The 14,001-nt window shown below is 34.9% G+C and overlaps 1 protein-coding gene across 2 annotated transcripts in view; it reads left to right on the top strand.

Annotated features, from left to right (window-relative positions):
- The window catches only part of MSH4 (mutS homolog 4), a 129,685-nt gene extending 118,231 nt beyond the window's left edge, over positions 1–11,454 (top strand). Inside the window, exons 20-21 of one of the 2 annotated variants that reach the window (XM_031016390.3) lie at positions 9,732–9,936; positions 10,914–11,454. In XM_031016390.3, coding sequence (XP_030872250.2) covers positions 9,732–9,923 — 192 coding nt within the window. In that variant the 3' untranslated portion in view covers positions 9,924–9,936; positions 10,914–11,454. Of the gene's footprint in view, positions 1–9,731; positions 10,617–10,913 lie in introns of those variants that run through there. The other variant, XM_031016388.3, reaches the window with a different exon arrangement.
- The last annotated feature ends 2,547 nt before the right edge of the window (positions 11,455–14,001 follow it).

The raw sequence follows: 14,001 nt of genomic DNA, 5'->3' as shown, positions 1-14,001 counted from the left end.
TTCTTTGTTATTATTTTGCTTAATTTGGTTGTCAGAAGGAGAGCTTGAAAATATTTCCTCCCCTTCTGTAGGCTGTCTCTTCACTTTGTTAATTTTTTTTTGCTATGCAGAAGCTTTTTAACATAATGTAATTATATAAGTCTATTTTTGCTTTTATTGCCTGCACATTTGAGGTTTTACCCAAAAAGTCTTTGCCCACATTAATATCCTAAAGCATTTCCCAGTGTTTTCTTCAAGTATTTTCATAGTTTCAGGTCTTACATTTAAGTCTTTAATTCATTTTGATTAGATTTTTATATATGGTAAGAAATATGAGTCTGGCTTCATTCTTCTGTATATAGCTATCTATTTTTCCCAGCACTATTTATTGAAGGGACTGTCTTCTTGGTATCTTGTTGAAAATGAGTTGGCTGTAAATGCTTGGACTTATTTCTGGGTTCTCTATTCTGTTCAATTTTTTGATGTGTCTGTGTTTATGCCAGGACTCTGCTGTTTTGGTTACTATGGCTTTGTAGTATATTTTAAAGTCAGATAGCATGATGTTTCCAGGTCTGTTCTTTTTGTTCAGGGTTGCTTTGACTATTTGAAGTATTTTGTGGTTCCATATAAATTTTAGGATTTTTTTCCACTTCTGTGAAGAATGTCTGTGTTATTTTGATAGGGATTGTATAGAATCTATAGATTACTTTGAATAGTATTGACATTTTAGCAGTATTTATTCTTCCAATCCATGAACACATTTATAGCAATATTTATTCTTCCAGTCCATAAATGGGATTTCTTCTTGTATTTTTTTCAGTTTGTTCACTATAGACGTATACAAATGTCACTGATTTTTATATTTTTGGTGGAGTCTTTAGGGTTTTCTAAGTATAATATGTCATCTGCAAAAAGGATATTTTGACTTCTTCCTTTCCAGTTTGGATGCCCTTTGTTTCTTTCTCTTGCTTAACTGCTCTGGCTAGGACATCCAGTACTATGTTGAATAAAAGTGGTGAAAGTGGATGTCCTTGTTTTGTTCCAGAAGTTAGAGGAAAGGCTTTCCATTTTTACTCCCATAGTATTATTTACTTGTGGGTTTGTAATGTATGTCCCTTATTGTTTTGAGGTGTGTTCCTTCTACACCCAGTTTGTTGAGAGGTTTTGTCATAAAGGAATGTTGAATTTTGTCAAATACTTTTTCGGTATCTATTGAAAAGATCACATGGTTTTTGTCCTTGATTCTGTTAATATGACATATCATATTTATTGATTTGCATATGTTATATCATTCTGGCATCCCTGGGATGAATTCCATGTAATCGTGGTGAATGATCTTTTCAGTGTGTTGTTGTATTTGGTTTGCTAGTATTTGGTTGAGTTCTTAATTTATGTTTAACAGGAATATTGGCCTGTAGTTTTTTTTATTTGTTGTTTCATAGTCTGGTTTTGATATCAGGATAATGCTAGCCTCATAGAATGAGTTTGGAAGTATTCCCTCCTCTGTAATTAATTGAAATAATTTGATTAGACTTGCTATTCATTCTTCTTTAAAAATATCTGGTATAATGCAGCAGTGAAGTCATCAGGTACTGGCTTTTCTTCTTTTTCTTTTTCTTTCTTCTTTTTTTTTTTTTGACAGGATCTTGTTCTGTTGCCTGGACTGGAGTGTGGTGGTGCAATCCCAGCCCACTGCTTACTTGACCTCCTAGCTCAAGCAATCCTCTTACCTCAGCTTCCCAAATAGCTGAGACCACAGGTACACACCACCACATCTGGCTAATTTTTATTTATTTACTTTTTTGCAGAGATGGGGGTCTCCCTATACTGTGGGGTTTTCTTTGATGGGAGATTTTTTATTATTACTTCAATCTCATTATTCATTATAGGTCTATTCTTGTTTTCTATTTCTTCATGCTTCAATCTTGGTAAGTTGTATGTCTCCAGAAATTTCTTTCTTTCTTTTAAGTTTTCCCATTTGTTGGCATATAGTTGTTTACAATAGTCTCTAATGATCCTTTGTATTTCTGTGGTATCAATTGTTATGTCTCCTTTTTCATTTCTGATTTTATTTGGGTCTTCTCTCTTTTTAGTTGGTCTAGCTAAAGATTTGTTTGTCTTTTGTATTTATTTTAGTTTCAACTTCATTTATTTCTGCTTTGATCTCTATTATTTCTTTTCTTCTACCAATTTTAGGTTTGGCTTGTTGTTTTTGCTTTCCTAGCTTTGAGAAGTACCACGTTAGGTTGTTGTTGTTGTTTTTTTTTTTAAATGTTTCTACTTTTTTGTTGTAGGTGTTTATTGCTATAAATGTTTCTCTTAGCAATATGTTGCTGTATGTCATAGATTTTAGTATGTCGTGTATTTTTTTCAAGAATTTTTAAATTTTTCTTTTTAATATTGTTATTGACCCATTGATTGTTCAGGGGCATGTTGTTTATTTTCCATGTATTTATATATATAGTTTCCAAAAGTTCATTCTGTTATTGATTTCTAGTTTTATTCCATTGTGGAATAAAATATACTTCATAGGATTTTGACATTTTTGAATTTATTGACACTTGTTTTGTGGCCTAATGTATTGTTTATCCTGGAGAATGTTTCATGTGATGATGATAAGAATTTGTATTCTGCAGCAGTTGGATGAAATGTTCTGCAAATGTCAGTGAGATCCAGGCAGTCTAGAGTGTAGTTTAACTTCAGTGTTTAATTGTTGATTTTCTGTTTGGATGATCTGGCCATTACTGAGAATGGAATGTTGAAGACCCCTACTAGTATTGTATTGCAGTCTATATTTCTCTTTATATCTATGAATTTTTGCTTTACATATTTGGATGGTCCACTGTTGGGTGAATATATATTTGTAATTGTTATATCCTCTTGCTGAATTGACCCCTTTATTATTATAGAATAACATTCTTTGTCTCTTTTTACGTCTTTGACTTTAAGTCTATCTTATCTGATATAAACATAGCTACTCCTGCTCTTTTTTGGTTTTTATTTATCTGGAATATCTTCTTCCATCCCTTTACTTTTAGTCTAGTATGACTTTGTAGGCGAAGTGAGTTTCTAGTTAGCATCATACAGTTAGATCTTATTTTATTATTTTTATTTTTTTTGAGGCAGAGTTTTGCTCTGTCACCCAGGCTGGAGTACAGTGGCTTGATCTCAGTTCACTGCAACCTCCACCTCCCAGGTTCAAGCAATTCTTCTGCCTCAGCCTCCGAAGTAGCTGGGATTACAGGCACCCGCCTGTACACCCAGGTAATTTTTGTATTTCTAGTAGAGACAGGGTTTCACCATGTTTTCCATGCTGGTCTTGAACTCCTGCTTTTTAAAGTCTTGTTTTTTTAATCAATTTAGACACTCTTATGTCTTTTAATTGGAGAATTTAGGACATTTACATTCAATACTATTACTGATAAAGACTTACTGCCACCATTTTGTTACTTGTTATCTGGTTGTTTTGTAAGTGCTCTCTTTCTTCCTTTTTGATTAAGTAATTTTTTCTGGTAGTATGTTTTAATTCATTGCTTTATATTTTTTATATATAATATATACAATATTATATATTATATATAATATATATTATATAAATTTAAATATATATATTTTTATGATTATCATGAGGCTTATAAAATATTTTATAGCTATAACACTTTATTTTAAACAGATAGCTACTTAGTTTTGACCATAGAGAGAAGAAAGTAACAAACAATGGAAAAACTGAAACACTCCGTACTTTAACTTCATTCCCCTGACATTTTGATTTTTTCTTGTCTCAATTTACACCTTCTTATATTGTCTATTTCTTTAAAGGTGTCTGTAGTTACTATTTTCATAAACGTGTCTTTTTTTTTTCTTTTTTTTTTTGAGATTGAGTCTCACTCTCTTGCCCAGGCTGCAGTGCAGTGGCGCGATCTCGGCTCACTGCAAGCTCTGCCTCCCGGGTTCGCACCATTCTCCTGCCTCAGCCTCCTGAGTAGCTGGTACTACAGGCGCCCACCACCACGCCCAGCTAATAAATGTGTCTTATAGTCTTTATGTTAGAGATATGAGTATATTACACATCACATTTATAGTATTAGAGTATTCTGAATTTATGTACTTACATTTAAACTTCAAGTTTGTTTGTTTGTCTTTTGCATGTTAGCATTCTTTCCTTTCACATTTAAGAGCTCCCTTTAACATTTCTTATAATATGGGTCTAGTAATGATGCATTTCCTCAGCTTTTGTTTGTCTGGAAAAGACTTTTTCTCTCCTTCATGTTTGAAGGAAAGTTTTGTTAGATATAGTATTCTTAGTTTGCAGTTTTTTTCCCTTCAGCACTTTGAATCTGTTATTCCACTCCCTCCTGATCTATATGGTTTTTGTTGAGAAGTCTGTTGCCAGATGAATTGGAGCTGCTTTATATGTTATTTGCTTCTTTTCTCTTGCTGCTTTTAGGATTCTCTTTGTCCTTGACCTTTGAGAGTTTGATTATTATATCATTTGGCTTGTCTTATTTGGGATGAATATATTTGGTGTTCTGTGACCTCTTGTACCTAGATATTAACATATTTCTCTAGGTTTAGTAGGTTTTCCATTTTATTCCTTTAAATAGGCATTCTACTCTTTGCTCTTTCTCAATTCTCTCTTGAACACCAGTGAATCTTAGATTTGCTCTTCCATGGTGTATCTCTCTCTCTCTCTCTCTCTCTCTCTCTCTCTCTCTCTCTCTCTCTCTCTCTATATATATATATATATATATATATATATATATATCTTTCAGGCTCTCTTTATTCCTTTCATTCTGTTTTTTTTCCCTCTGACTATATCTTGGCTTACTGCAACCTCCGCTTCTTGGATTCAAGTATTTCTCATGCCTCAGCTACCCAAGTAGCTGGAATTACAGGCATGTGCCACCGTGCCTGTCTAATTTTTTTAGTGAGACGGGGTTTCACCATGTTGGCCAGGCTGGTCTCTGACTCCTAGGCTTAAGTGATCTGCCTGCCTCAGTCTCCCAAAGTGCTGGTATTATAGGCATGAGCCACCGTGCCTGGCTAATCTCACTGATTCTTTCTTCTGCTTGATCTATTTCTTTTTTGGAGAGCCTCTGTAGTTTTTTTAAGTTCAACAAATGTATTTCTCAGTTCCAGGGTTTCAAATCTGTTTGCCGTTTGATTTTTTTAAACTTTCATCTGTTTTTTTTTTTTTTTTTTTTTTTTGAGACAGAGTCTGGCTCTGTCACCCAGGCTGGAGTGCAGTGGTGTGATCTCAGCTCACTGCAACCTCTGCCTCCTGGGTTCAAGCAATTCTGCTGCCTCAGCCTCCTGTGTAGCTGGGATTACAGGTGTGCACCACCATGCCTGGCTAATTTTTGTATTTTTAGTAGAGATGGAGTTTCACTGTGTTGGCCATGCTGGTCTCAAACTCCTGACCTCAAATGATCTGCCCACCTTGGCCTTCCATAGTATTGGGATTACAGGCGTGAGCCAATGTGCCCGGCCAAACTTTAATCTCTTTATTAAATTTCTCTGATAAATTTATCAGTTGCTTTTTCTGTGCTGTTTTGGAGTTCATGAATTTTCTTAAAACTGCTATTTTGAATTCTTGATCTGAGAGCTCACGTATCACCATCTCACCACGATGTTGATCACCAGCTCCTTGCTTTGTTCATTTGGGGAGGTCATAGTTTCCTGTTTGCTCTTGTTCCTTGTGGATATATATCTATGTTTTTGCAATGAAGGATCAGTTTATCTTCAGTGTCTCGCTTGTTGGACTTTCTAGGTTGTATGTTTGCTTAGAAGTTCTTTGCAATTGTCTGTGATTCCCCTTAATCCTAGATTGCTGCCTCATTTTCAGCACTAGATGGCACCTTAAGCCCACAATTTCCTCAGCTTTGGCAAATGTTTGCAGTACTGCACATCTCAGATGGTAGGGTTCTTAGAGAGGATACCTCAGCTGTGTGGAAAGGCTGGCTAGGGGTTTATACCCAGATGACCTGTGGCATCTGCTTCCTCTAGCATGGTGCTGCTGTACAACCACACTGATTTGGTGTCTCCTTCGACTGAAATGAAGAGTAGTTTTACAGGCTGGAGTTTCTAATTCCACTCCCCTCTTTATCTCTAGCTGCCCTCAGGCGGTTTTCTCCCTCCAGGCACTAGTGGTGCTTCCTGTGGGTTTAGGCAGGAATGATTTTTCTGCAAGGGAACCCAGGATGGTGGGGAAGCTGGCTATCCACCTCAATCTCACTTTTTCCAGAGTAGAACAAATGAGATTGGGAGGAATTTTCTGTGCATGATGCCTGGCAGATTGGGGCACGGACATTGCAGATAGAGAACTTTCTTTCTTTTTATAGTCTGCTCAGAGTTTTTCACTTCTTTGTCTCCCAACTATCATTTCAGCCTCAGATTTGGCTTCTAAAATGTTGCTGGTGTTAATCTGTGCTCTGGATATTTGCTTTTGGTTCTCTGTGGGGAGAGCAAAGGCAGACTGCTTCTACTCTGCCATTTTGTTGATATCCAGAATTGTATTTTTTTTTTTTTTTTAGTATATACTTTAAGTTCTGGGATACACATGCAGAACGTGCAGGTTTGTTACGTAGGTTTACATGTGCCATGGTGGTTTGCTGCACCCATCAACCCATCATCTAGGTTTTAAGTCCCGCATGCATTAGATATTTGTCCTAATGCTATCCCTCCCTTTGCCTCCCACCCACTCCCCCCGCTGACAGGCCATGGTATGTGATGAGAATTGTATTTTTTTCTTTTTATTTATTATTTAGCTTCTTTTACAATAACTCTTTTGAAACAGTTTCACTCTTCCTGAACTCTCAATCACTTCATTTTCTACAGATAATCTGCCTCCTACTTTTTAACAAATTTGAGGTCATCTTGATGAGTTCTTGAACCTCCCCTCCTTCAAAATTTTGTTTTGAATATTTCTGTTTTTCTTCCATCTCTCTTCCATCTTATCTCAGAGAAAGAGACTGACTTTCAGACAGAAGGTTAACTTTTCTACCATTTAAAAAAATCTCCACTAAGTAATTATTACTTCTCAGTTCCCTTTATTCTCTTTTGCATCTTTAATATTTTCGTCACAGGCTTTTCCTTTTTCTAAGAGTATGCTTAGATTTCTCCCCTAAAATTCTGCCTGTTTACTCTACTTTTCAAACTATTATTTCATTTTCTTTTTACTGCAAACTTATCAAAAGTAACCTATGCTTGCTTCTTTCATTTCTCGTGTTTAAACTGAGTCTTATTGTCATCACTCTCCCCAAAGTTTTCTCTTAAATATCAACTAATTATAAAATCCTTTGTCCTTCTTTTCACTTCTGATCTTCCATGATCTCTCTATGGCACTTGACACTACCCTTGTTTTCTCTTTTCTTAATTCTGCCCTCTCTTGGCTATGTGGAATTATTCTCTCCTGGATATTTTCATTCTCCTACCTGTTTGATTATTTCTTCTGTCCCTTGTTCACTAGTACTTTTTCTTTTCTTTTCTTTTCTTTTTTGAAACAAGGTCTCACTATGTTGCCCAGCCTGGTTTTTAACAAATTCCTGGGCTCAAGCATTCCACCCGCCTCTTCCTCCCAAAGTGCTGGATTACAGGCATGAACCACCGCACCCAGCCATCATCATTACTTTTTCTTATTCCACTTACTAAATATAAAAGTTTCTAAGATTTTTGCCCTTGTTTCTTTTCTTTCTAAACTCTGCACTTGGTGATCTCATCTTTTCTCACAGCATCCATCATCATTTCTGTTCAACTCTGAATCTATATATTTTTCTCCATATATCTCCTACATATCTTAATCTATGTTTAAAAGCCAAAGTTAAATTTATCATCTTCTAAAAAAAATCTCTTATCTCTTCACCTTTAAGTCTCCCAGTGACCCACCAAAGTCATATATGGATCATTCCTCTTAATCACCTGTCATTAGGACTATGTAGTAAGTTCTCTCTCTCTCTCTCTCAATCTATTTATATACGCTTCTACCAGATTGTCTCCTAATGCATAGTTTCTATTATGTAGTTTGCCTACTCAGAAACTTTTAATGATTTATTACAAAGTAAAGTTGAACTCCTTTGTCTAGTGTAAAAAGTCCTCTGTAATTCTCAAAATATATTTTAGAATTACCTGCATTAGAATTGCCTGAGATACAGGGTACCATACTAGATTGTCAAGGATCTCCTGTGGCTCAGGGATTTGCCTTCTTAACCAGTCTTTACGTGATTGTAAAGCTTATTGGCTTCTGCTTCATGATTTTCCTTTGTTTTCTACACCACCCTTACATAATATCACTCGGTTTCACATAATCTACATTTCTGCAATTTCAATCTTGTAAATTAAATTACTTGTCATTACTACATTGAATTACTTGCCATTTCATCATATTGACCTGATTGTGTACCATGCTTTCAAATGTACCTGCTCTAACTGTTTCCTCTGTGGAATAACCCCTCTTCTAGGCTCTTTTATCTATCAGGATTAATTTCAATACTCCATCCTATTCAAGCTTTTCTTGGCCTGAGCTGGAAGTGAGTTTCCCTTCCTCTGAGTATTTTATGGCTGTTTTATGGGACTTTTCTTAATTATTATAATCAGTTGCTTACAACAAGCCTTTTGTTTTTTTAACCATTAAGACTGTAAGCTCCTTGAGTTCTGTTATCATGTGAGGTTTACATTTTTGTATCCCCCATAGATATATAAATGTAAGCTTAGAGGCCTGGAACATAGATGATAGTAGATATTCAATAACTTTTTTAAAATATTAGACTAATTGGTGATTGATCTGTGTAGCAAATAGATAGATGGGTGAATATATGGTAATCTTATTCTACCTCATAAAATCTTACTCATTTTTCCTATAGTGAAAAGTAAAAAAAAATCTGGAGTTGCTTGCTATTATGAGTTGAAGGGATTATATTTCAGGGAAACTCAGTAAGACTTTCCATAAAAAGTTAAGATTAAAAATGCTGATTCCTCTATCTAGTTCAGGCAAAGAGGTGAAATAAGAATTTTCTAGGTATATTTGCAGTCCTGAAGTTCTATTCAAGACCAAGCATCTAAAGGACTTCTACATTCCTGTTTTAAATATTATTTCTTGGGTATCCCGAAGTTTAGTTTATTAAAAATTAAGGCATAATTTTAAATAGCTATTCATATTATTTATTTTTTAAATGTAATTTACCCCTCAGGCAGTATTTTCTCTTAGGCTCCAGCAGTTTCTATATATGTACTCTCTTTAGGGGCAAGCAATTTTCTGATGACCCGTTCTGTGTACCAGTTTATCTGTTGGGGAATTAAAGTAGGAGATAGCAGAGTAGTACTCTTTGGCATCATTTAAAAGTATATTACCACATAGCAACGAACAATGCTGTTTTCCCATACCTTTTTAATGGGAAAGTGTTTGTGGAGCCTATCTCTGGTGGATTTTCTATTACTTTTCAGTATTATGTTGAGAAATCTGACCTATTTAGCATAATTTTTTTCATTGAAAAGTTATTTCAAGAACATAAGATCTGTGATAAAGTAGCAAATACTCAGAATAAATTATGTTCTTTCAAATACAATATTTCTTTTATTTCTTCTTGTATATTCTTTCCTTGTTGGAGGAAACTGATTTATTCAAAGGAATTAGTTAACCCTTGAGTTCCATATGTCTATGGAAGGAGATAGAATATTGCCAACATGTGGTTTAAATAAAAATTTTAGTATTTGTGTATGTATATATATATATATATATTTTTTTTTTTCAATGACAGCAAAACCAAAGGAGTACCCCTGAGATAGAAAGACAGAGAGCTGTGTACCATCTAGCCACTAGGCTTGTTCAAACTGCTCGAAACTCTCAATTGGATCCAGACAGTTTACGAATATATTTAAGTAACCTCAAGAAGAAGTACAAAGAAGATTTTCCCAGGACTGAACAAGTTCCAGAAAAGACTGAAGAATAATCACAATTCTAATGTAATAATATATCTTAATTCAAGGAACCTAGAATTTATTTTTCTCCTTAGAGATAAGGAAAATAACATTTGCCAAATTTCATATTTTAATTGAAAATTACATTATATTAACATCACAATTGTCGTCTATATATTCTATATGAAAAATATTTATTATAACTTAAATGAGAACTACTTAAAGGAATGGTTTTTATGTTAGGCGAAAATACAATACACCACTTTTTTCTCACAAAAATTCACATTATTAAGACCTAAGTTCATTTATACTTACAAGTTATAGTTTAAAATATTATTGTAAATACCCTAGTTTAATAAACACCTTTCTTTTTAGGTCTGGAAACTTTTTTGAGCTTTTCTTTTACATTCTATTCTGAAGTAACAATGCCCTATAACTCAACAATTTATTAATCAGTACCCCCACTTCCAACACTGGAGGGTTCTGAAGTTCATCAGGGTAATTTTGGAATCACGCTGCTAAGTGAGTATTCTCAGCATAAAGGCCTAACATAGACAAGTTATTCTTTTCTTGGGCAACTAAGTGTCTGGAATTCAAGCTATACATTTGAAACATTTATTTAGTAAGCTACAGTATTCATAATAATTTGACCCCCCAATATTATTCACAGACCACTTAGGGCCATATTTTATTCTATAACATTTAATATTAATGTTTGTTGACTTTATTAAACACTCAGCATTCTAAGTAAATATTAGTAGCCAAGTATATTGAAAAAGTTATAATTTAAATGACACATATTATTTTGGAAAAGTAAATATAAATTATTTTTTGTTTTACATTCAATTCAATATATATTAAATGTCTTGTTAGATTACTTATATTCCTTATTGTCATGTTTTAGAAAAAATATCACAATATTTATATTTGACTATTAGCTATGTTTTAATTCACAGCCTCTGAAATGAATTCTATTTTGTGTGGTCATTTCTTTTTCTTTATATTTTTTCTTTTTGAGACAGAGTCTCGCTCTTGTTCCCCAGACTGGAGTGCAATGGCGTGATATCTACTCCCTGCAACATCTACTTCCCAGTTTCAAGCAATTCTACTGCCTTAGCCTCCTGAGTCGCTGGGACTACAAGCACCCACCACCACGCCTGGCTAATTTTTGTATTTTTGGTAGAGACGGGGGTTTCATAATGTTGGCCAGGCTAGTCTCGAACTCCTGACCTCAGCTGATCCGCCTGCCTCGGCCTCCCAAAGTGCTGGGATTACAGATGTGAGCCACTGCGCCTGGCCTTATGTGGTCATTTCTAAAGGCAGTTAGGTAATTTAGGCTTGTGGCAAATTTCAAGAAGACACTGAGGAGGAAAAGGGCATGGCAGATTGTTTGTTTGAGGTGGCAGGAAAAAAAGAGAGGAAAGCAATAAAAGGTAGAAAGGGAGTAGGCAGTGGGGAAAAAAACAGGCAAGCAGAGATGAGTGCAACATATCAAATATGCTGAATATCATTTCCTCAAATACGTTAACTTCTTTTTAGATGTAACCTTAATGTTAGATTCCACCCGACTTTTAAGAAATTTTTCATCAATTAAAGCTTCTGATGCAAAAACCGCAGCCAAATGATTAATGTCTTTTATTTTAGAATTGAGATACTGAAATAAAAACAGGTTTATATCTTCTTAAAATTAAATTACTTTTTCTTAAACCATTTTGTGTGTAGCAGAAACATACAAAAAAACCAAATCAAATAAAGATATAATTATTATGTCATGGTACTATAGAATGAAGGTGAATACTAGGGAGATAATCCGTTTCTTAATTTTAAGATCTATTTGCTCTACTCTTTTGTTCCTCTTTGCCTTTGCCTTTTTCTAATATTATAGATCATTATCTCATAATCCAGTCTTTCAAGGTAAATGCCCATAATGTGTTAGCAAACTCCTTTAATTTCCACCACAAAGCCATTATTTTAGCCTGTTCCACCTTTCTCCTCATAGAATAAAATCCTACATAAGATAGTCTTTTTCAAGTTTAGGGGTAAAATATGGGGGAGTGGGGATGGAGAAGAAACACAGCTTATTCTCATGCCTAGGAAGCAATGCATTTATTTTTACATTTACATTCAATAAAATTAATTTTTTTGGTGTACAGTCCTATGAATTTTAGTACATTTATGGGTTCACATAACCACCAGCAAAATCAGGATACAGAACCCTCCCATCATTCCAAAAGACTTCCTTAGTGCTGTTCCTTTGTAGTCAAATCTTTCCCTGACCCTTAACTTTAACCCAGCAATCACAGGCCTGTTTTCTTTCCCTATAGTTTTATTCTTTCCCCAGAATGTCCAACAAATGGAATCCATATAGCATGTAACCTTTTGAGACTGGCTTCTTTTGCATAATGCGTTTGAAATTTATACATGTTGCTCTGCCTTTTTATTGCTGACAAGTATTTCATTGTTTATATGTGCCAGAGTTTGTTGTCCTTTCATTCATTGAGGGACATTTGGGTTTTTAGTTCTTAGTGATTATGAATAAAGCTACCATAAACCTTCCTATACAGGGTTTTTTGGGAGCATAAGTTTTCATTTATCTAGATTAAATAGGAGTAAAATAGCTGTGTCATATGTTAAGTGTATGTTTTATTTCATAAGAAGCTGCCAGACTTTTCCAGAGTGACTATACCACTTTTCATTCTCATCAGCTATGTGTGAGTTCCAGTTGCTCCTCATGTTCACTAGTACTTAGTATTGTCAGCTTTCTTTTCTTTTTTCAGTTGAGCCATTTTAATAGGTGTGCAGTGAGTAATGCTTTTTAAACAAATTTTAAAGCTATTCTGATAATTTTTTTAGCCAGAAGTGATGTTTTATTTCTTTTTTCTATTTTTTAACTGCTTTTAGCCTCTCTGATAGCACATTTTAAAATCTGTTCCTTCAAGCAAAAGTTTTAGAGTAGGTATTACTTTTCGAAAGCTATAAAACAAATCTAATTTAATAAATATTTTCTATGGACCAGGCAACATATTAGGTGTTAGAGGTACAAGAGATAGGGCATTTGACTTGAGAACCTTGGGTATAATAAAGAGAAAAAAGCACATATATTAGGATTGGAGCATCATGTGATAAGTGCCATAATAGAGGAATGTTTAAGGCAATGGAACCAAGCGTATGTAACCTTTGTTGGTCGAAGGGAATTTAGAGGATAAAATATATTGGGTTTTAAGGAAGGAAAAGGCATTTTAGATAGGTCAGCATATGTGTAAGTAAAGATATGTGAAATAGTAAGCAGCTTAGTTTAACTAGAGGATACAGTGCCTATGAGAGAGTGAAGCTAGGTGCTTTCTATCAGTTTCTCCTATAAACCACTGTAGAGTTTTAAGGCATGTTTGCCCTTGGGGGATTGGCAAGGGATGGTGGTAGTAGTGATGGTGGTATAACATAATTAGATTTGCATCTTAATAAGATCATCTGGGTGTTAGCATGAATGATTTTGAAACGGGCAGTTGAAACCAGAGTCAAGGAGACCAAATAGTTTAAGAGACTATTTTAGTAGAGTTGATGAGGGTTAAAGGTAGAAATGATGGGAACAGGACAGATGCGTGTGGGAGGAGAGAAGAGTTGAGTGGGCAGAGTGGCTGATGAGGGAGAGAAGACATTGATTTGAAAGATATCATGTCTTTTGAGGGAATATAGTTGGAGCTGGAGGTCATTATCCTCAGCAAATTAATGCAGGAACAGAAAACCAAACACTGCATGTTCTCACTTACAGTGGGAGCTAAATGATGAGAACACATGGACACATGGAGGGGAACAACACACACCAGGGCCTGGCAGAGGGTGGAGATGGAAGAGGGAGAGCATCAGGAAGAACAGCTAATGGATGCTGGTCTTAATACCTAGGTGATGGGATGACCTGTGCAGCAAACCACCATGGCACACATTTACCTGTGTAACAAACCTGCACATCTTGGACATGTACCCCTGAACTTAAAAAAAAAAAAGACAAAAAATGTTTTAAATGTGAAAACAACAAAAAAGATATGTTCGAGTGCTAACCCTCAGTACCTCAGAATGTGATGTTGTTTGGAAATAAGATTACTGCAAATGTAA

Source organism: Gorilla gorilla, chromosome 1 (assembly GCF_029281585.2).
Source record: "Gorilla gorilla gorilla isolate KB3781 chromosome 1, NHGRI_mGorGor1-v2.1_pri, whole genome shotgun sequence".
Classification (NCBI taxonomy): domain Eukaryota; kingdom Metazoa; phylum Chordata; class Mammalia; order Primates; family Hominidae; genus Gorilla; species Gorilla gorilla.
Note: the sequence above shows the minus strand (reverse complement) of the source record. Positions and strands in the feature narration are given on the sequence as shown.